The sequence below is a fragment of the Leopardus geoffroyi genome, chromosome C3 (assembly GCF_018350155.1).
Source record: "Leopardus geoffroyi isolate Oge1 chromosome C3, O.geoffroyi_Oge1_pat1.0, whole genome shotgun sequence".
In the NCBI taxonomy this organism is placed as follows: Eukaryota; Metazoa; Chordata; class Mammalia; order Carnivora; family Felidae; genus Leopardus; species Leopardus geoffroyi.
The window spans coordinates 136467687-136481277 of record NC_059338.1 but is presented as its reverse complement, the minus strand read 5'-3'; the positions used below and the strand labels follow the sequence as shown (position 1 = coordinate 136481277).

The window sequence follows — 13591 nt, the reverse complement described above, 5'->3', positions numbered from 1 at the left end:
AAAGATAGTAGGTATTTTATAAATAGTTAAGTAACATACATTGAACATTTCCTGTGAATTATGGGTCCCAGAGATTCACATTCCTTGAAGGTATCTGAAACTAAGGTCATTCTAACCCAGCTACACAGTTATTTTTACAGTAACAAAAGAGATGGATTGACTCTATGGACATAGCTTAGGGTTTAAAGATAAATAATCAAGTAACAATTTGCTTCCTTCAGTGTATAGTGCTCTACAGTATTCTCAGTGGATCTTATTTACAATATGTAAATGCATTTAATGTCTATTTTAAAATTACTAAGTCTCAAGCACCTCCTAGCATGATTGAAAAGAGAGGAAACATCTGTCAAAAGTATTTACTGTGACAAACACAGAAAGAAACAATCTTTTTAATACCATAAATTATTTTTAATTGAATAGTCAAGGCATTTGTTTACAGCCAGCCTTTAAATAAAAAATAGTTTTGAACTAATCTTTAATTAAAGTGTACATTGATAGTATCAAGTTCAGTTTGGGGGTCAAAAACAACGTCAATGAGTCTGACTTTTTCCTCCCTGTAGGGAAAGCAGGCTTGTATAAATATACATGAGCACAGACTGCACACATTTATAAAGGTGGTGGAAAACATTCCCCTGTCATTGGACAGATGTTGCTTCACTGTGTTCACATAGATACGGGCACAGCTTCTAATGTGCAGAACCTTAAAGGAGTATGGGACACATACTTTCATCATTTTGGAAGAAGACTCTAAGCTCCTTTATACTTCTGAGCATTAAATGTAGACTGTAGGTGACTTGTCTGCTGATGCTAGCTCATTCTCCCCTTAAAGTAATTAAGGGAAGGAGTTGCTTTACTCAACTTTCTAGATTTTTAGATATGAAAGATTCTTTGTGTTTGGGTTAGGTGTTTTTTTAACACTTTAGTGACCTAGCTTTATTCTCATTATCTCTTAGTTTTATGCTAACTTCATAAAATGTTAGAAGTAGGCACACAATAAAAATCTTTATCAAGAGCTTAATGAAGTTCCATGTTGATCACCTTTTAATAAAGACAGGTAGAACTGATAGTCCCATTTAGTAAGACTTAAATATTTTTATGATACCAAAATGATGTTTTGGTATGCCCTCAGTAAAAATGTTATCTGAAGAAATAGAAAACTTTTAATTTTTTTAATGTTTTTATTTATTTTTAAGAGAGAGATGGAACATGAGTGGGGAAGGGGCAGAGAGAGAGGGAGTCACAGAATCCAAAGTAGGGTCCAGGCTCTAAGCTGTCAGCACAGAGCCCGACGTGGGGCTTGAACTCGTGAACCGTGAGATCATGAACTGAGCTGAAATCAGACACTTAACCGACTGAACCACCCAGGCACCCAGAAATAAAAAAAAACTTTAAAACAAAATATTTATGTAATATTTTTTCACATTATAAAACTGAAGACTTGGGATTGAACATAATTGCCAGTGACAGAAGCAGGACATTCTTTATTTTCTTCTCCCAGGAGCCTCTCTATTCTGCCAGCTTCTTTTAGAGCAGCCTATCTTTGCAGTACATACTGGTTAAAGATGCATTTAGCTCTGTACTTAGTGTTCCTAGTTAGGAAAATGAAGATAGAATGATTTATTTGCTGTTTTGTCAGTGAGGTGATTAGAGCTTTGCTTGGGACTGTAGAATATATGGTATGTGCGGTAGTTCACAGCTGATCTAACGTAGTGTGTGTGGCAATGTATAGAATTTACCAACATTGTTTTCTGAGTCTGCGTCCATTTTTATTGTTTTCCTTTCCACCTTGATGATATGTTAGCAAGATCTTTCAAAATTCTTGGCAAAGAAACGAAACTGAAGAACACTGTCATGGAATTGACACTAGTTGTGTAGATCTTTAAGAAACTACCAGGGTGCCATGGACAGAGTGGCTATGGTTTTGATGGTAACGACAAAGGACATAAGCAGTAAAGCAGACTGTCACGCAGCTTCTGTGTTTTTTGTTTGTTTTTGGTGAATGGAGATGAGGCAAGACTAGGACTCTCTCCATTTCCTTTTTCCTCTCCCCAAATAAAGCATTTTCCAGACTCAGAGGACCCTTTCTCCCTTATGCCTCCATCCCAGCAAGCCTAAGCCACTCTTCAGGGAATGGGGGTAGGACAGTGCAGCAGTGTTGTTCATAGGTCTTCTCTAGGTGGGCTTCATTAAGTAATGCTAAGTCACCATACCTTGACTAGACTCTGCAAAGAGGGTCTCATGATAAACCTACCTGATCTTCAACAGGAAGTTCTGGAAAAAGGAAATCTATACTAGAGTATGTACCCTGGCTCTGATTACTTTCTCAATGAAATATGCTGTTGCCTCCTTCACTATATTGTAATGACTACTATGATATGATTGGAAGATCAAAAGAGCAATCATATGGACTATAAATGAGAAAAAGTTGAATGAATAATTTATAGGATGTATTAGGATCTGGTTTATAATGTTCATAGCATTTATCACACTCTACAGTAGTTGTATCATATTTGACTCTCCAACCAGCTTGTTGCAAGATTTTTGAGATCAGGACTATCTCATTTGAGTTTTTATATTCAGTATTGCCCAGCATATGGCAGGTACCTATTAGTTTTATGAATAAATGAAGTTCTTTTCTGGTATGGTTTATCTTTACATTGAAGCAATATCATTTTTTAAAACTAAAAAAGCAATTTCCTCCTTATCAGGAAACTTAAAGTTGATTCGTATGGAGCTACATTATACATACACTCAAAGTTTAGAATAGTGACTCTTAAACTAATTTTTTAGATCATAAGCCCCTTTGAGAATCTAATGAAACTTCTAATGTCTCCTGCCACCAGATGCCCTTGGCACAGCCATCTACTCACTAGTGGACCACCCATCATCAGCTGGGCCTCAGGCTCCTTTGATATGATCCCTGCTCATTTAGACATCTTTACCTGCTGTTTCTGGGACTGTCCTGAGTCATTTGCCCTACCTCAGTGAGTATATGTAGTCTGTGACTCCCAGCTCTTCTTGAACTAGTCGTTCTACCACAACTGTGTGATTATTTGAGTAGACCAATGATGAACTGAACTATTTTTGGGGGTGGGTGTGCTTGGTCAAGAAGAATTGAGAACAGAGAACAAGAAGACAGCTGGAGGGACTTTCTTCCTCTATGTTGTTGATAGGGTATCCCATCTTCCCCCAAGAAAGAAATCACATAAATATTTGAAAGAACCTACCCCATATCTTCAGCAATTTTAGGTTTATCTTCTTGGGAGCTTTCTGAGGATGCATTTCCATTTGCAAGGTTTCTTGGTATATCAGAGAAAAAGACTAATTTTGGCTTACCCACCTGTGGGTAATAAACAGGAACTATGTGATGGATTGTTTCAAAGTTACCTGTAGTGTACAAAGAATTAAAAGGATTCTGCTTTGAAACTAATAACTAAATTGTAAACAAGGCTTATAACAGCATTAGACTATCCAAAATTATAATTTATGAAATGGAATTAAAGTTAAATAGATCCACAGTAAGACCAATTAAAAACTTATATCCCAGATAAAGTATCACAGACTTTCATACATAAAAAGCTACCCAGGAAAATTTATGGTCAGCCCTCATTGACAAAATGTGTACACCAACGTTAACATAAGTATTAACTTTCCTTGCATTCTGCTCTTCTGAGTTTAGTTTTTCAGAGTGTTAGGCCTTTAGAGAGTATATTAGTTATGTATAGTTTATATATAGTTTTTGTAGTATGTTCATACCTTTATTTTGGTACTTACCATTCCACATCATTTTCCTGTTTACAGATCCTCCTCCCTTTCCAGCGGTTATTTCCCTTTGAATGGGGACTGTTTTATTCACCTTTAATTACAGTGCCTAGCATAGTCCTGTGCTCAGATATTTATTAAATGAATAAATGAATGTTTTCAGAGAAGCACTACAAAAGATATATACTGAAAGATATGCATATGTTTTGGATTTTATTAAAGTGTTTGATTTTGTTTCCAAATTTGGGTTATATAGTTAAGTGGCTATATTTAGGACAAGATTTTTTTTACCATAAGATACTTGAAGTCTGAAGTCATAATCCCTATTAATCTTATCATAATCTTTGAGGTAAAGCTCCAAATTTATAAGGCTATCAAAAATACGTAAAAGGTCAGGAAGTACAAAAATTACTATCTTCCTAAGAATTCCTGTTCACTGACAATGTATTTGTACAGCATTGTCTTTAAAGTGTTCATTTCAGCTCTTCTAAAGACCTGAAGGAATATTGTGGATTTTAAAAATACGTAATATATATTCTAAACTTTAATTCATGCTTTCCATTTTTCTTTTTTGAGCCATACTAACAGAGCCTTTGTATAAAGACCATAGTGTTAAGTTGTTGGCCACATACCTAAGGATAAAGTTATTGTGTGCTACAAACATGTTTTCACAGACGTCACTGATTTTAAACCTGAAAGGCTCAGAACTGTAGCATTTGTTTAGATAGGGATGGCAAATGTGTAGGAGGTGAGAGAGAAAGATATCTACAAGTAGCCAAGGGAGAATAACTAAGTGTTCCTGAGGAAAACTCAGATAATTTTGTCACAGCTAGTCAGCTTTTAATTTTTTTTCAATTTCAATTTTATTTTAACTGACCTTAGAGTTTGTTTTTCAATATAGTAAATCATATAATCTACTTAAATTTTTTTATATTATCCCATTTTTCTCTGTAGTTCCTTTTTATTTATAAAAATTATTTGTTTACATTGTCACATAATTACATATCTGGAGATTTTCTTAAATCCCCACCAATTTGAAGTGAATTTTTTTTTTAAATTTTTTTGATGTTTACTCATTCTTGAGAGAGAGAGAGAGACAGACAGATAGACAAAGCATTAGCGGGGGAGGGGCAGGACAAGAGAGAGACACAGAATCTGAAGCAGGCTCCAGGCTCTGAGCTGTCATCACAGAACCCAACGCGGGGTTCGAACTCACAAGCCATGAGACCATGACTTGAACTGAAGTCAGATGCCCAATCAACTGAGCCACTCAGGTGCCCCTGAAGTGAATTTCTATGTAGAGCAGACATCATTGTCCCTGTATCCAAGCACAGTTGAGCCAGTCATTGCTAGAGCGGTCACTAGAAGCCAAGCTGTTTGATGAAGTTAGGTAACTTTGATTAATCTCTGTACCCCTTGCTATCTTTGTGACCTTAGGCAAGTTATTTCATCTTTCTAAAACTCAGCTTTCTTGTCTACAAAATGGATGTAATAATTATTTTCTCCATAGGTTATAGTGATTAAATGAAGTGATGTTTATAAATATCTGAAATGTTTAGTACAGTAAGAATTACTTCTCTTTTCTTCCCTTACCCCCTTTTCTTTATTTCCTAGACTGATGTGCTTTCTATTTTAAATTGTTAATGATTATTAAAATAGCAACTACAGTAAGGTATGAAATGATAACTTTTGTACTATGTAACATCCTATTTGGCTTTAAAAAAAATTTATAGTTAGAGGAGTTAAAATTTTTTTAATTTAAATTTTATTAAGTTTTTAATTTTAATTCCAGATAGCATACAGTGTTATATTAATTTCAGGTGTACAATTCAACAATTCTATACATTACTCAGTGCTCATCATGGTAAGTGAACTCTGATCCCCTTCACCTATTTCACCCATCTCCCCACCCATCTCCCCTCTGGTAACCATCAGTTTATTCTCTGTAGTTAAGAGTCTGTTTTTTGGTTTTTCTCTCTCTCTCTTTTCTTTTCCGTTTGCTCCTTTGTTTTGTTTCTTAAATTCCATGAGTGAAATCATATGGTATTTGTCTTTCTCTGACTGACTTATTTTGCTTAGTATTATACTCTCTAGCTTCATTCATGTTGTTGCAAATGGCAAGATTTCATTCTTTCTTATGGCTGAATAATATTCCATTGTATATATACACCACATCTTTATTCATATATCAATGGACACTTTGGCTGCCTCCATAATTTGGCTATTGTAAATAATGCTACAATAAACATAAGGATGCTTTTACCCCTTTGAATGAGTGTTTTTCTATTTTGTATATGTTTACTGGATTGTAGGGTGGTTCTTTTTTTAACTTTTTGAGAAACATCCATACAGTATTCCATGTTAGCTGCACCAGTTTGTTTTCCCACCAATGTGCACGAGAGTTCCTTTTTGTTGACATCTTTGCCAACACTTGTTGTTTCTTGTGTTTTTTATTTTAGCCATTCTGACAGGTGTGAGGTGATACCTCATTGTTTCGATTTGCATTTCCTGGTGATGAGTAATGTTGAGCATCTTTTCATGTGTCTATTGGTCATCTGTATGTCTTCTTTGGAGAAATGTCTGTTCATATCTTCTACCCGTTTTTTTAATTGGATCATTTGGTTTTTTAGTGTTGACTTGTGTAAGTTCTTTATATATTTTGGATGCCAAACGTTTATTGGATATATCATTTGCAAATATCTTCTTCCATTCAGTAGCTTGTCTTTTACTTTTGTTGTTTCCTTTGCTGTGCAGAGTTTTTTTTTTTTTTTTTTTTTAATGTTTCTGGTAAAAACAGTTAACATGAGATCTACCTCGTTAATGAATTCTTAAGTATACAATACATTGTTTTTGATCATAGGTGCGATAGATAATGTAAATCTTCAGAGCTTATTCATCTTGCTTAAGGCCCCTTGATTAGTAGCTCCCCATTTCCTCCTTACCCCAGCCTCTAGCAACCACCTTTCTACTCTTTGATTGTATGAATTTGACTGTTTTAGATACCTCATATAGGTGGGATCATGCAGTATTTTGTCTTTCTGTGACTGACTTATTTTATTTAACATAATGTTCTCAAGGTTCATTCATGTTGACACATGTTGTAGAATTTCCTTCTTTTTAAATGCTGAATAGTATTTTATTGTATGTATATACCATGTTTTCTTTATCCATTCATCTGTCAATGGACATTTAAGTTGTTTTTACATCTTGGCTCTTGTGAATAGTGCTGTAGCAAACACAGGAGTGCTAATGTCTCTTCACGATCTTAATTTCAGTTCTTTTGGATGAATACAGAAAACTGGAATTGCTAGATCATATGATAGTTCTACTTTTAAATTTTGATGCACTACCATACTATCTTTCATAGTGGCTGCAGCATTTTGCATCCCCACGAACAGTGTGCAAGGGTTCAAATTTCTCTACATCCTCACCAACTCTTGTTGTCTTTTGTTTTTTTGATAATAGCCATCTGACAGGTGTGTGGTGATACCTCATTGTGGTTTTGATTTGCGTTTCCATGTTGATTAATGACATTCAGCATTTTAAAAATATACCTTTAGGGGCGCCTGGGTGGCTCAGTCGGTTAAGCATCCGACTTTGGCTTAGGTCATGATCTAGCGGTTTGTGAGTTCGAGCCCCACGTTGGGCTCTGTGCTAACAACTCAGAGCCTGGAGCCTGCTTCAGATTCTGTGTCTTCCTCTCTCTCTGTCCATCCTCTGCTCACGCTCTGTCTCTCTCTCCTTCAAAAATAAATAAACGTTAAAAAAATTTTTTTTAAATGTACCTTTAGGCCATTTGGGGATATGCTTGTTTGAGTCCCTAGCCCATTTTTAAATGTGGTTGTTAGTTTTTTTTGCTATTGAGTTGTAGCAGTTCTATATATTTTGGAACTTAACCCCATATCAAATGTATAGTTTGCAAGTATTTTCTACCGTTCTGTAGGTTTTCTTTTCACTCCATTATTTCCTTTGCCAAGCATGAGCTTTTTCATTCAATGTACTTCCTATCACTTGTTTGTTTTTGTTTTTGTTGCTTGTGTTTTTTGGTGTCATATCCGTGAAATCATTGCCAAGACCAATGTCATGAAGCATTTCTCCTATTTTTTCTTCTGGAGTTTTATAGTTTCAGGTCTTATGTTTAAGTCTTTAATCCATTTTGAGTAGATTTTTGTGTATAGTATAAGATAAGTGTTCTTTTGTGTGTGGATATCCAGTTTTCTTTTTTTCAAATTTTTTTTTTCAACGTTTATTTTATTTTTGGGACAGAGAGAGAGCATGAACGGGGGAGGGGCAGAGAGAGAGGGAGACACAGAATCGGAAACAGGCTCCAGGCTCTGAGCCATCAGCCCAGAGCCTGACGCGGGGCTCGAACCCACAGACCGCGAGATCGTGACCTGGCTGAAGTCGGACGCTTAACCGACTGCGCCACCCAGGCGCCCCATGGATATCCAGTTTTCTTAACAATTCAGTATCCTTTGCCTACTGTGTATTCTTGGCACCCTTGTTGAAAATCAGTTGACCATTTATAGATGGATTTATTTTTGAGTTTTATATTCCATTCCCTATATCTGTATGGCTGTTTTATGCCAGTTTTGATTACTGTATCTTGTAATACATTTTGAAATCAGGAAGTGTGATGCCTCCAGCTTTGTTCTTTTTTCTCAAGGTTGATTTGGCTATTTGTAGTCCTGTATCGTTCCATATATATTTTAGAATTGTTCTTTTCAGTTCTGTGAAAATGCCATTAAGATATTGATAGGGGTTATACTGAATCTGTCAACTGCTTTGGGTATTATAAACATTTTAATAATATTAAATTTTCCATTTCATGAACACAGGATGTCTTTCCATTCATTTTTGTGTTAATTTCTTTCATTAGTGTTTTGTAGTTTTCAGTATACAGTTCTTTCATCTTTTTTTTTCTTACCTTCCTAGTTAAATGTACTTGTAGGTGCTTTATTCTTTTTTGTGCTATTGTAAATAAGATTGTTTTCTTAATTTACTTTTCAGATAGTTTGTTGTTACTGTATCTATATGGCTTTAACGATTGCTTTTTTAAGTTAGTGGTCACACTAGATTATGAAGAAATTAATGAGGATTTTATGAGAAAATCAGATGAGAGTGTAATTAAAATTTTTTTTAATGTTTATTTATTTTTGAGAGAGAGAGAGAGAGAGAGCGAGTGAGGGAGGGACAGAGAGAAAGGGAGACACAGAATTTGAAGCAGGCTCCAGGCTCCGAGCTGTCAGCACAGAGCCCAATGTGTGGCTCGAACCCACCAACCGTGAGATAATGACCTGAGCTGAAGTCTGACGCTTAACCGACTGAGCCACCAAGGTGCCCGACAGTGTAATTTTTTTAAAGTATAAATTTTAGGGCACATTATAATCGTTATTTTGTTGAATTTCACTGGAGAAGTTAAAAACAGATTAACCTAATTATTTCTGAAGTAGGAAGAATTTTTTAAAAATCTATTAAGATGGAGAAAACTGCATTATTTTTAGAATAGGTTCAATTTTCCGGTGAGGACTGGTATTGAATTTTGTGAGTATTTCAATATTAAGAAAGTACTTTGGCATCTTTGGTATAAAACTGAAAACACGTAAAATACTGGAATTTTTATCCTGGATCTGGTTCTGCCCTTCAAAACCAGCCAGGGATAGATGGAGGAGAAGAAATGTTTCCTGTCCATTTTATAGGTTTCAGACCTTGAAAAATTCACATTGCCAGCACAGTATCATCACTTATGAGTATACTATCAGTTCAGAAAGTCCCATTCTTCAAAATGATTTCCCATAGTTCATATTCAGTGGACATGATACGGCAAAATCATCAGAGCTCCATGCCTTTCCATCTCTGCTTCTACTCACCTCAACCTCCTTGTTCTAGATTGTCAGAGCTCCTAGGATGTGGTATCCATGCATAAAGCCTCACTACAGTATTCTAGTTTCCCTTTCCGTATTCCCCTGGCCTAACCCCTTCCTATGATCCCATCCCATTAGCTGTGAAATGAGGACTCTTGGCATTCAAACACTATCATGGAACAGAGGTAGAGGTTTATTCCAATGTTGTGGACTATAGAATCCGTGAAGAATGAATTCTAGGATGCTCCCAAATATGATAAAGATAATTGTGGGGCACCTGAGTTGCTCAGTTGGTTAAGCATCCAATTTCAGCTCAGGTCATGATCTCACAGTCCGTGAGTTCGAGCCCCGCGTCGGGCTCTATGCTGACAGCTCGAAGCCTGGAGCCTGCTTCGGATTCTGTGTCTCCCTCTCTCTGACCCTCCCCCGTTCATGCTGTGTCTCTGTCTCAAAAATAAATAAACATTAAAAAAAAAAGATAATTGTTACATGTTACACTTGGCTACATTTAGTTGCATTAGTTAGGCAAGGGAGGTTGACCTGTCCTTTGTAATATATGTAAACTTGGGGTGCCCAGGTGGCTCAGTGGTTAAGTGTCTGACTTGGCCTCACATCATGATCTCACGGTTCATGAGTTCAAGCCCCACATTGGGCTCTGTGCTGATGGCTCAGAGCCTGGAGCCTGCTTTGGATTCTGTCTCTCCCACTTTCTCTGCCCTCCCCTGCTTGCGCACATGTGCGCACTCTCTCTCTCTATCGAAAATAGAATAAAACATTAAAAAAAAAGAAAATGTAATGTACAAAACAGTAAGCATATTATAATCAAATTCAAATCAAATTCAAGTGGTGGGGCATGTACATAAGAAAGGGGACAGGCTACAGAGTATAGACCACAGATATGGTTGTCATACATTTTTATTTTTTATCCTGATGGAAAATGTGATTTTTGCACTGGTGCTAAACAAATGTACTAGTGACTTAGGTTTCACAATTTACGTAGCTGATTGTTGTTTCACCATTTACATAATTAAATCATGTACTTTTGCCAGATATAAAATTATACATTTTCCTCCACCCTCATGGCTCTTGTTTTCATACTGACACATTCAGACTCAATGTGAACTGCTTTTGTTGATAGTAGCCACCATTTTCATATGTAAACATTGCAGGTGGAATTTCTTAGGAATTGTAATAAGTTTTAAAAAAAAACCCAAATCTTAAACAAAGAATCTAAACAAAAGTTTCTTATTTCTTGGGGTTTTTTTTGTTGAGTAGAACATTCCCTTTGCTAGTAGAAGTGATCAACGAATGAATGACAGTCTGCTTACTTATGTATGAGTTACTTGCATCCTCGTTTTTACTGTTCTTTTTCTTGCTGATTTTCTTGGCATCTTTGGATGCTTTCCAATTTATTAGGAATTGTCTTTCCATATTTTTAATTTCTTTTCCATCAAGAAATTCTAGAGAAAAATACATATGTTAAAAAATACAGTATTTAAATATATAGGTAATATATTTAAATTATATCTGAACTTAAATTATACCATAAGTTGAAGTAATTTCTTTTAAAAATACCTTATTTGCACATCTTTGTTCTTGTTGAGCTTTTATTTATTTTTAATTATTTTTTTCTGATTTCAAAAAAAATATGTGATTATAAACAACTTAAACACAGTGGAAAAAAACATAAAAAGACTGTGATTACTACCCATACCTCTCCTTCCCATCACTGACAAAGATAATCACTGTAAACAATTTGATGTATAGTTTCCCTTCTGGGGTCTTATATAAACTATATTGTTGTTTTTGAAAACAAAAATGTTGTCATATTCAACAAAAATTAGATGCTATCTATTCATTTCCATATTATGGTTATTATTCTTAGGAAAAAGCAAGATATATTTTATGTTAAAGTGAATAAGAAGTTTTATACATTTAGCCTGGTATTTTAAAAGCACATATATTAATAATGCTTACTATATTCTAGGATATAAATATAATAGGAACAACCCACAAATCTAGCTTCTTGGTTCTGTGAAGATTTCAACTACATTTATATCTTGTTCCTCTAAAAGTTATGAAAATTGAGCATCTTAAGTTACACAAAAAATTTTTTGTAAGCTGTAAGATATTTGGAAAATACAAAAGTGGAAAAAGAAAAAAATTAATATTGCCTATATCTACAACCAGAAATAATCACTAAAGGCCACTAACAGTATATTTTTAACATTTTTTGTTTTCTGTTTATGTATCCATGTATGTGTATATGTGTGTGTATATTATATAAAATTGGAACTCTATGCAGTATTACATTCTAATTTTCAATATTGTATTGTGATCGTTTTACCAAGTCTTTCTTTAAACACAATTTTTAATGGCTGACAGTATTCCATTATATATGTATACATAATACATATATTATAAAATATTAAACTATTCCCTTATAGGATATTTTGTGTTACATGTAATCACATGAATACAGGTGGCCTTCACTTGATAAAAAGACTATCTTTTCTATATAGTAGTTTTTGGGCCTTTATTGTGTTTGTTTATTTATTTTGAGAGAGAGAGTGAACAGGGAGGGGCAGAGAGAGAGAGAGGGCGAGAGAGAATCCTAAGCAGGCTCCACACTGTCAGCACAGAGTCAGATGCAGGGCTCCCTCCCATGAACTGTGAGATCATGACCTGAGCCGAAATCGAGTCAGAAGCTCAACTGACTGAGCCACCCAGGCGCCCTCTATATGGTAGTTTTTTAAATTAAATATATATTTTCTCTTATCATCCATGTAATGTCTTCCACTGGATTCCAGAATGAGAAAAGAATGTAGTAAAAAATTTTAAATCAGGGGCATCTGGGTGGCTCAGTTTGTTAAGCATCTGACTTCAGTTCAGGTCATGATCTCATGGTTCATGAGTTCGAGCCCCTCATCAGGCTCTGTGCTGACAGCTCAGAGCCTGAAGCCTGCTTCAGAATCCGTGACTCCCTCTCTTTCTGTCCCCCTCCCCAGATCATGCTGTCTCTCAAAAAATAAATAAATGTTAAAAGAAAATTTTTTTAAATAAAAAAATTTTGAAATCATATTCTTATAGAGAAAATGACAGTAACCTGATAAAATATTGATTACACTACTGAAAGTATTAACATTGCCACTTAAATATGACTCATAATATTGTTAGACCCTATGTACAAAATAAAGTGATGAAACTGGAAATATAAAGAACCACAAACCTTAGAAGTACAATTGTTTACAATTGCCTTATGTACTTATTTTAACTGAAATTAATACTCTCCAGATTATAATGTAAAAAATTGGTTAAAAGTTCTATTATCAAGCGTCTTAGTATTTAGCACTTTACATTAACAGTTATTATTTTATGCTTAGTTTTCCCAACCACTTGGATTTATTGATATCTTTTTAAGATTTGTTTAATTGTATAATTTGTTAGTGTATTTTTGGATGTGATATATGTAAATCAATACATATTTTTAAAACATCTATTATAAAGATAAAGAATAAAATATCCAAGTCCTTTACCATGATCCCTTTTTCCTCATGTTAGTGTTCCAGACAGAGCTGAATAGTGACTAGGAGACTATGCCTCAGTAAGCCTTATTTCATCTTTTAGCAATGATCATGTAGAGGTGGTTCAGGAGGGGAAGCCAGGTAATGGACATAAGATCAGAGACCTATGAGATTTGTTTTAATGAGTTGTTCTTAACATAAAATTTGTTTCCACTCATGCTAAGTACGTTGCTTGTCATTCTGTTTAGTGAGGACTGGGTTACTTGCAAAGCATGAAATGCCTCCCCACAGTCCTTACTGGGACACATCAAACCAGGTCCTCAGTTCACTTTCTGTATTTTGGTTTTGTATTTAGGAAGAAAGGACATGAAAATAAGACAAGTTAGAATCAGAGAAGAGACTGAAAAGACGTATAGTGAAGTGTTAACAGCATATTTATGG

The 13591-nt window shown here is 35.0% G+C and overlaps 1 protein-coding gene across 3 annotated transcripts in view; it reads right to left on the bottom strand.

Moving 5' to 3' along the window:
• Positions 1-13591, bottom strand: part of PPP1R42 (protein phosphatase 1 regulatory subunit 42) — a 53518-nt gene that overhangs the window by 3315 nt on the left and 36612 nt on the right. For 2 of the 3 annotated variants that reach the window (XR_006706603.1, XM_045455019.1), the window contains exons 7-8: positions 10955-11086; positions 3228-3387 (exon numbers count right to left, since the gene is read on the bottom strand). Coding sequence is in view for 2 of the 3 variants with exons in the window: in XM_045455019.1 (XP_045310975.1) it covers positions 3228-3387; positions 10955-11086 (292 nt within the window). In the remaining variant the exon portion in view is untranslated. Of the gene's footprint in view, positions 1-3226; positions 3388-10954; positions 11087-13591 lie in introns of those variants that run through there. The other variant, XM_045455020.1, reaches the window with a different exon arrangement.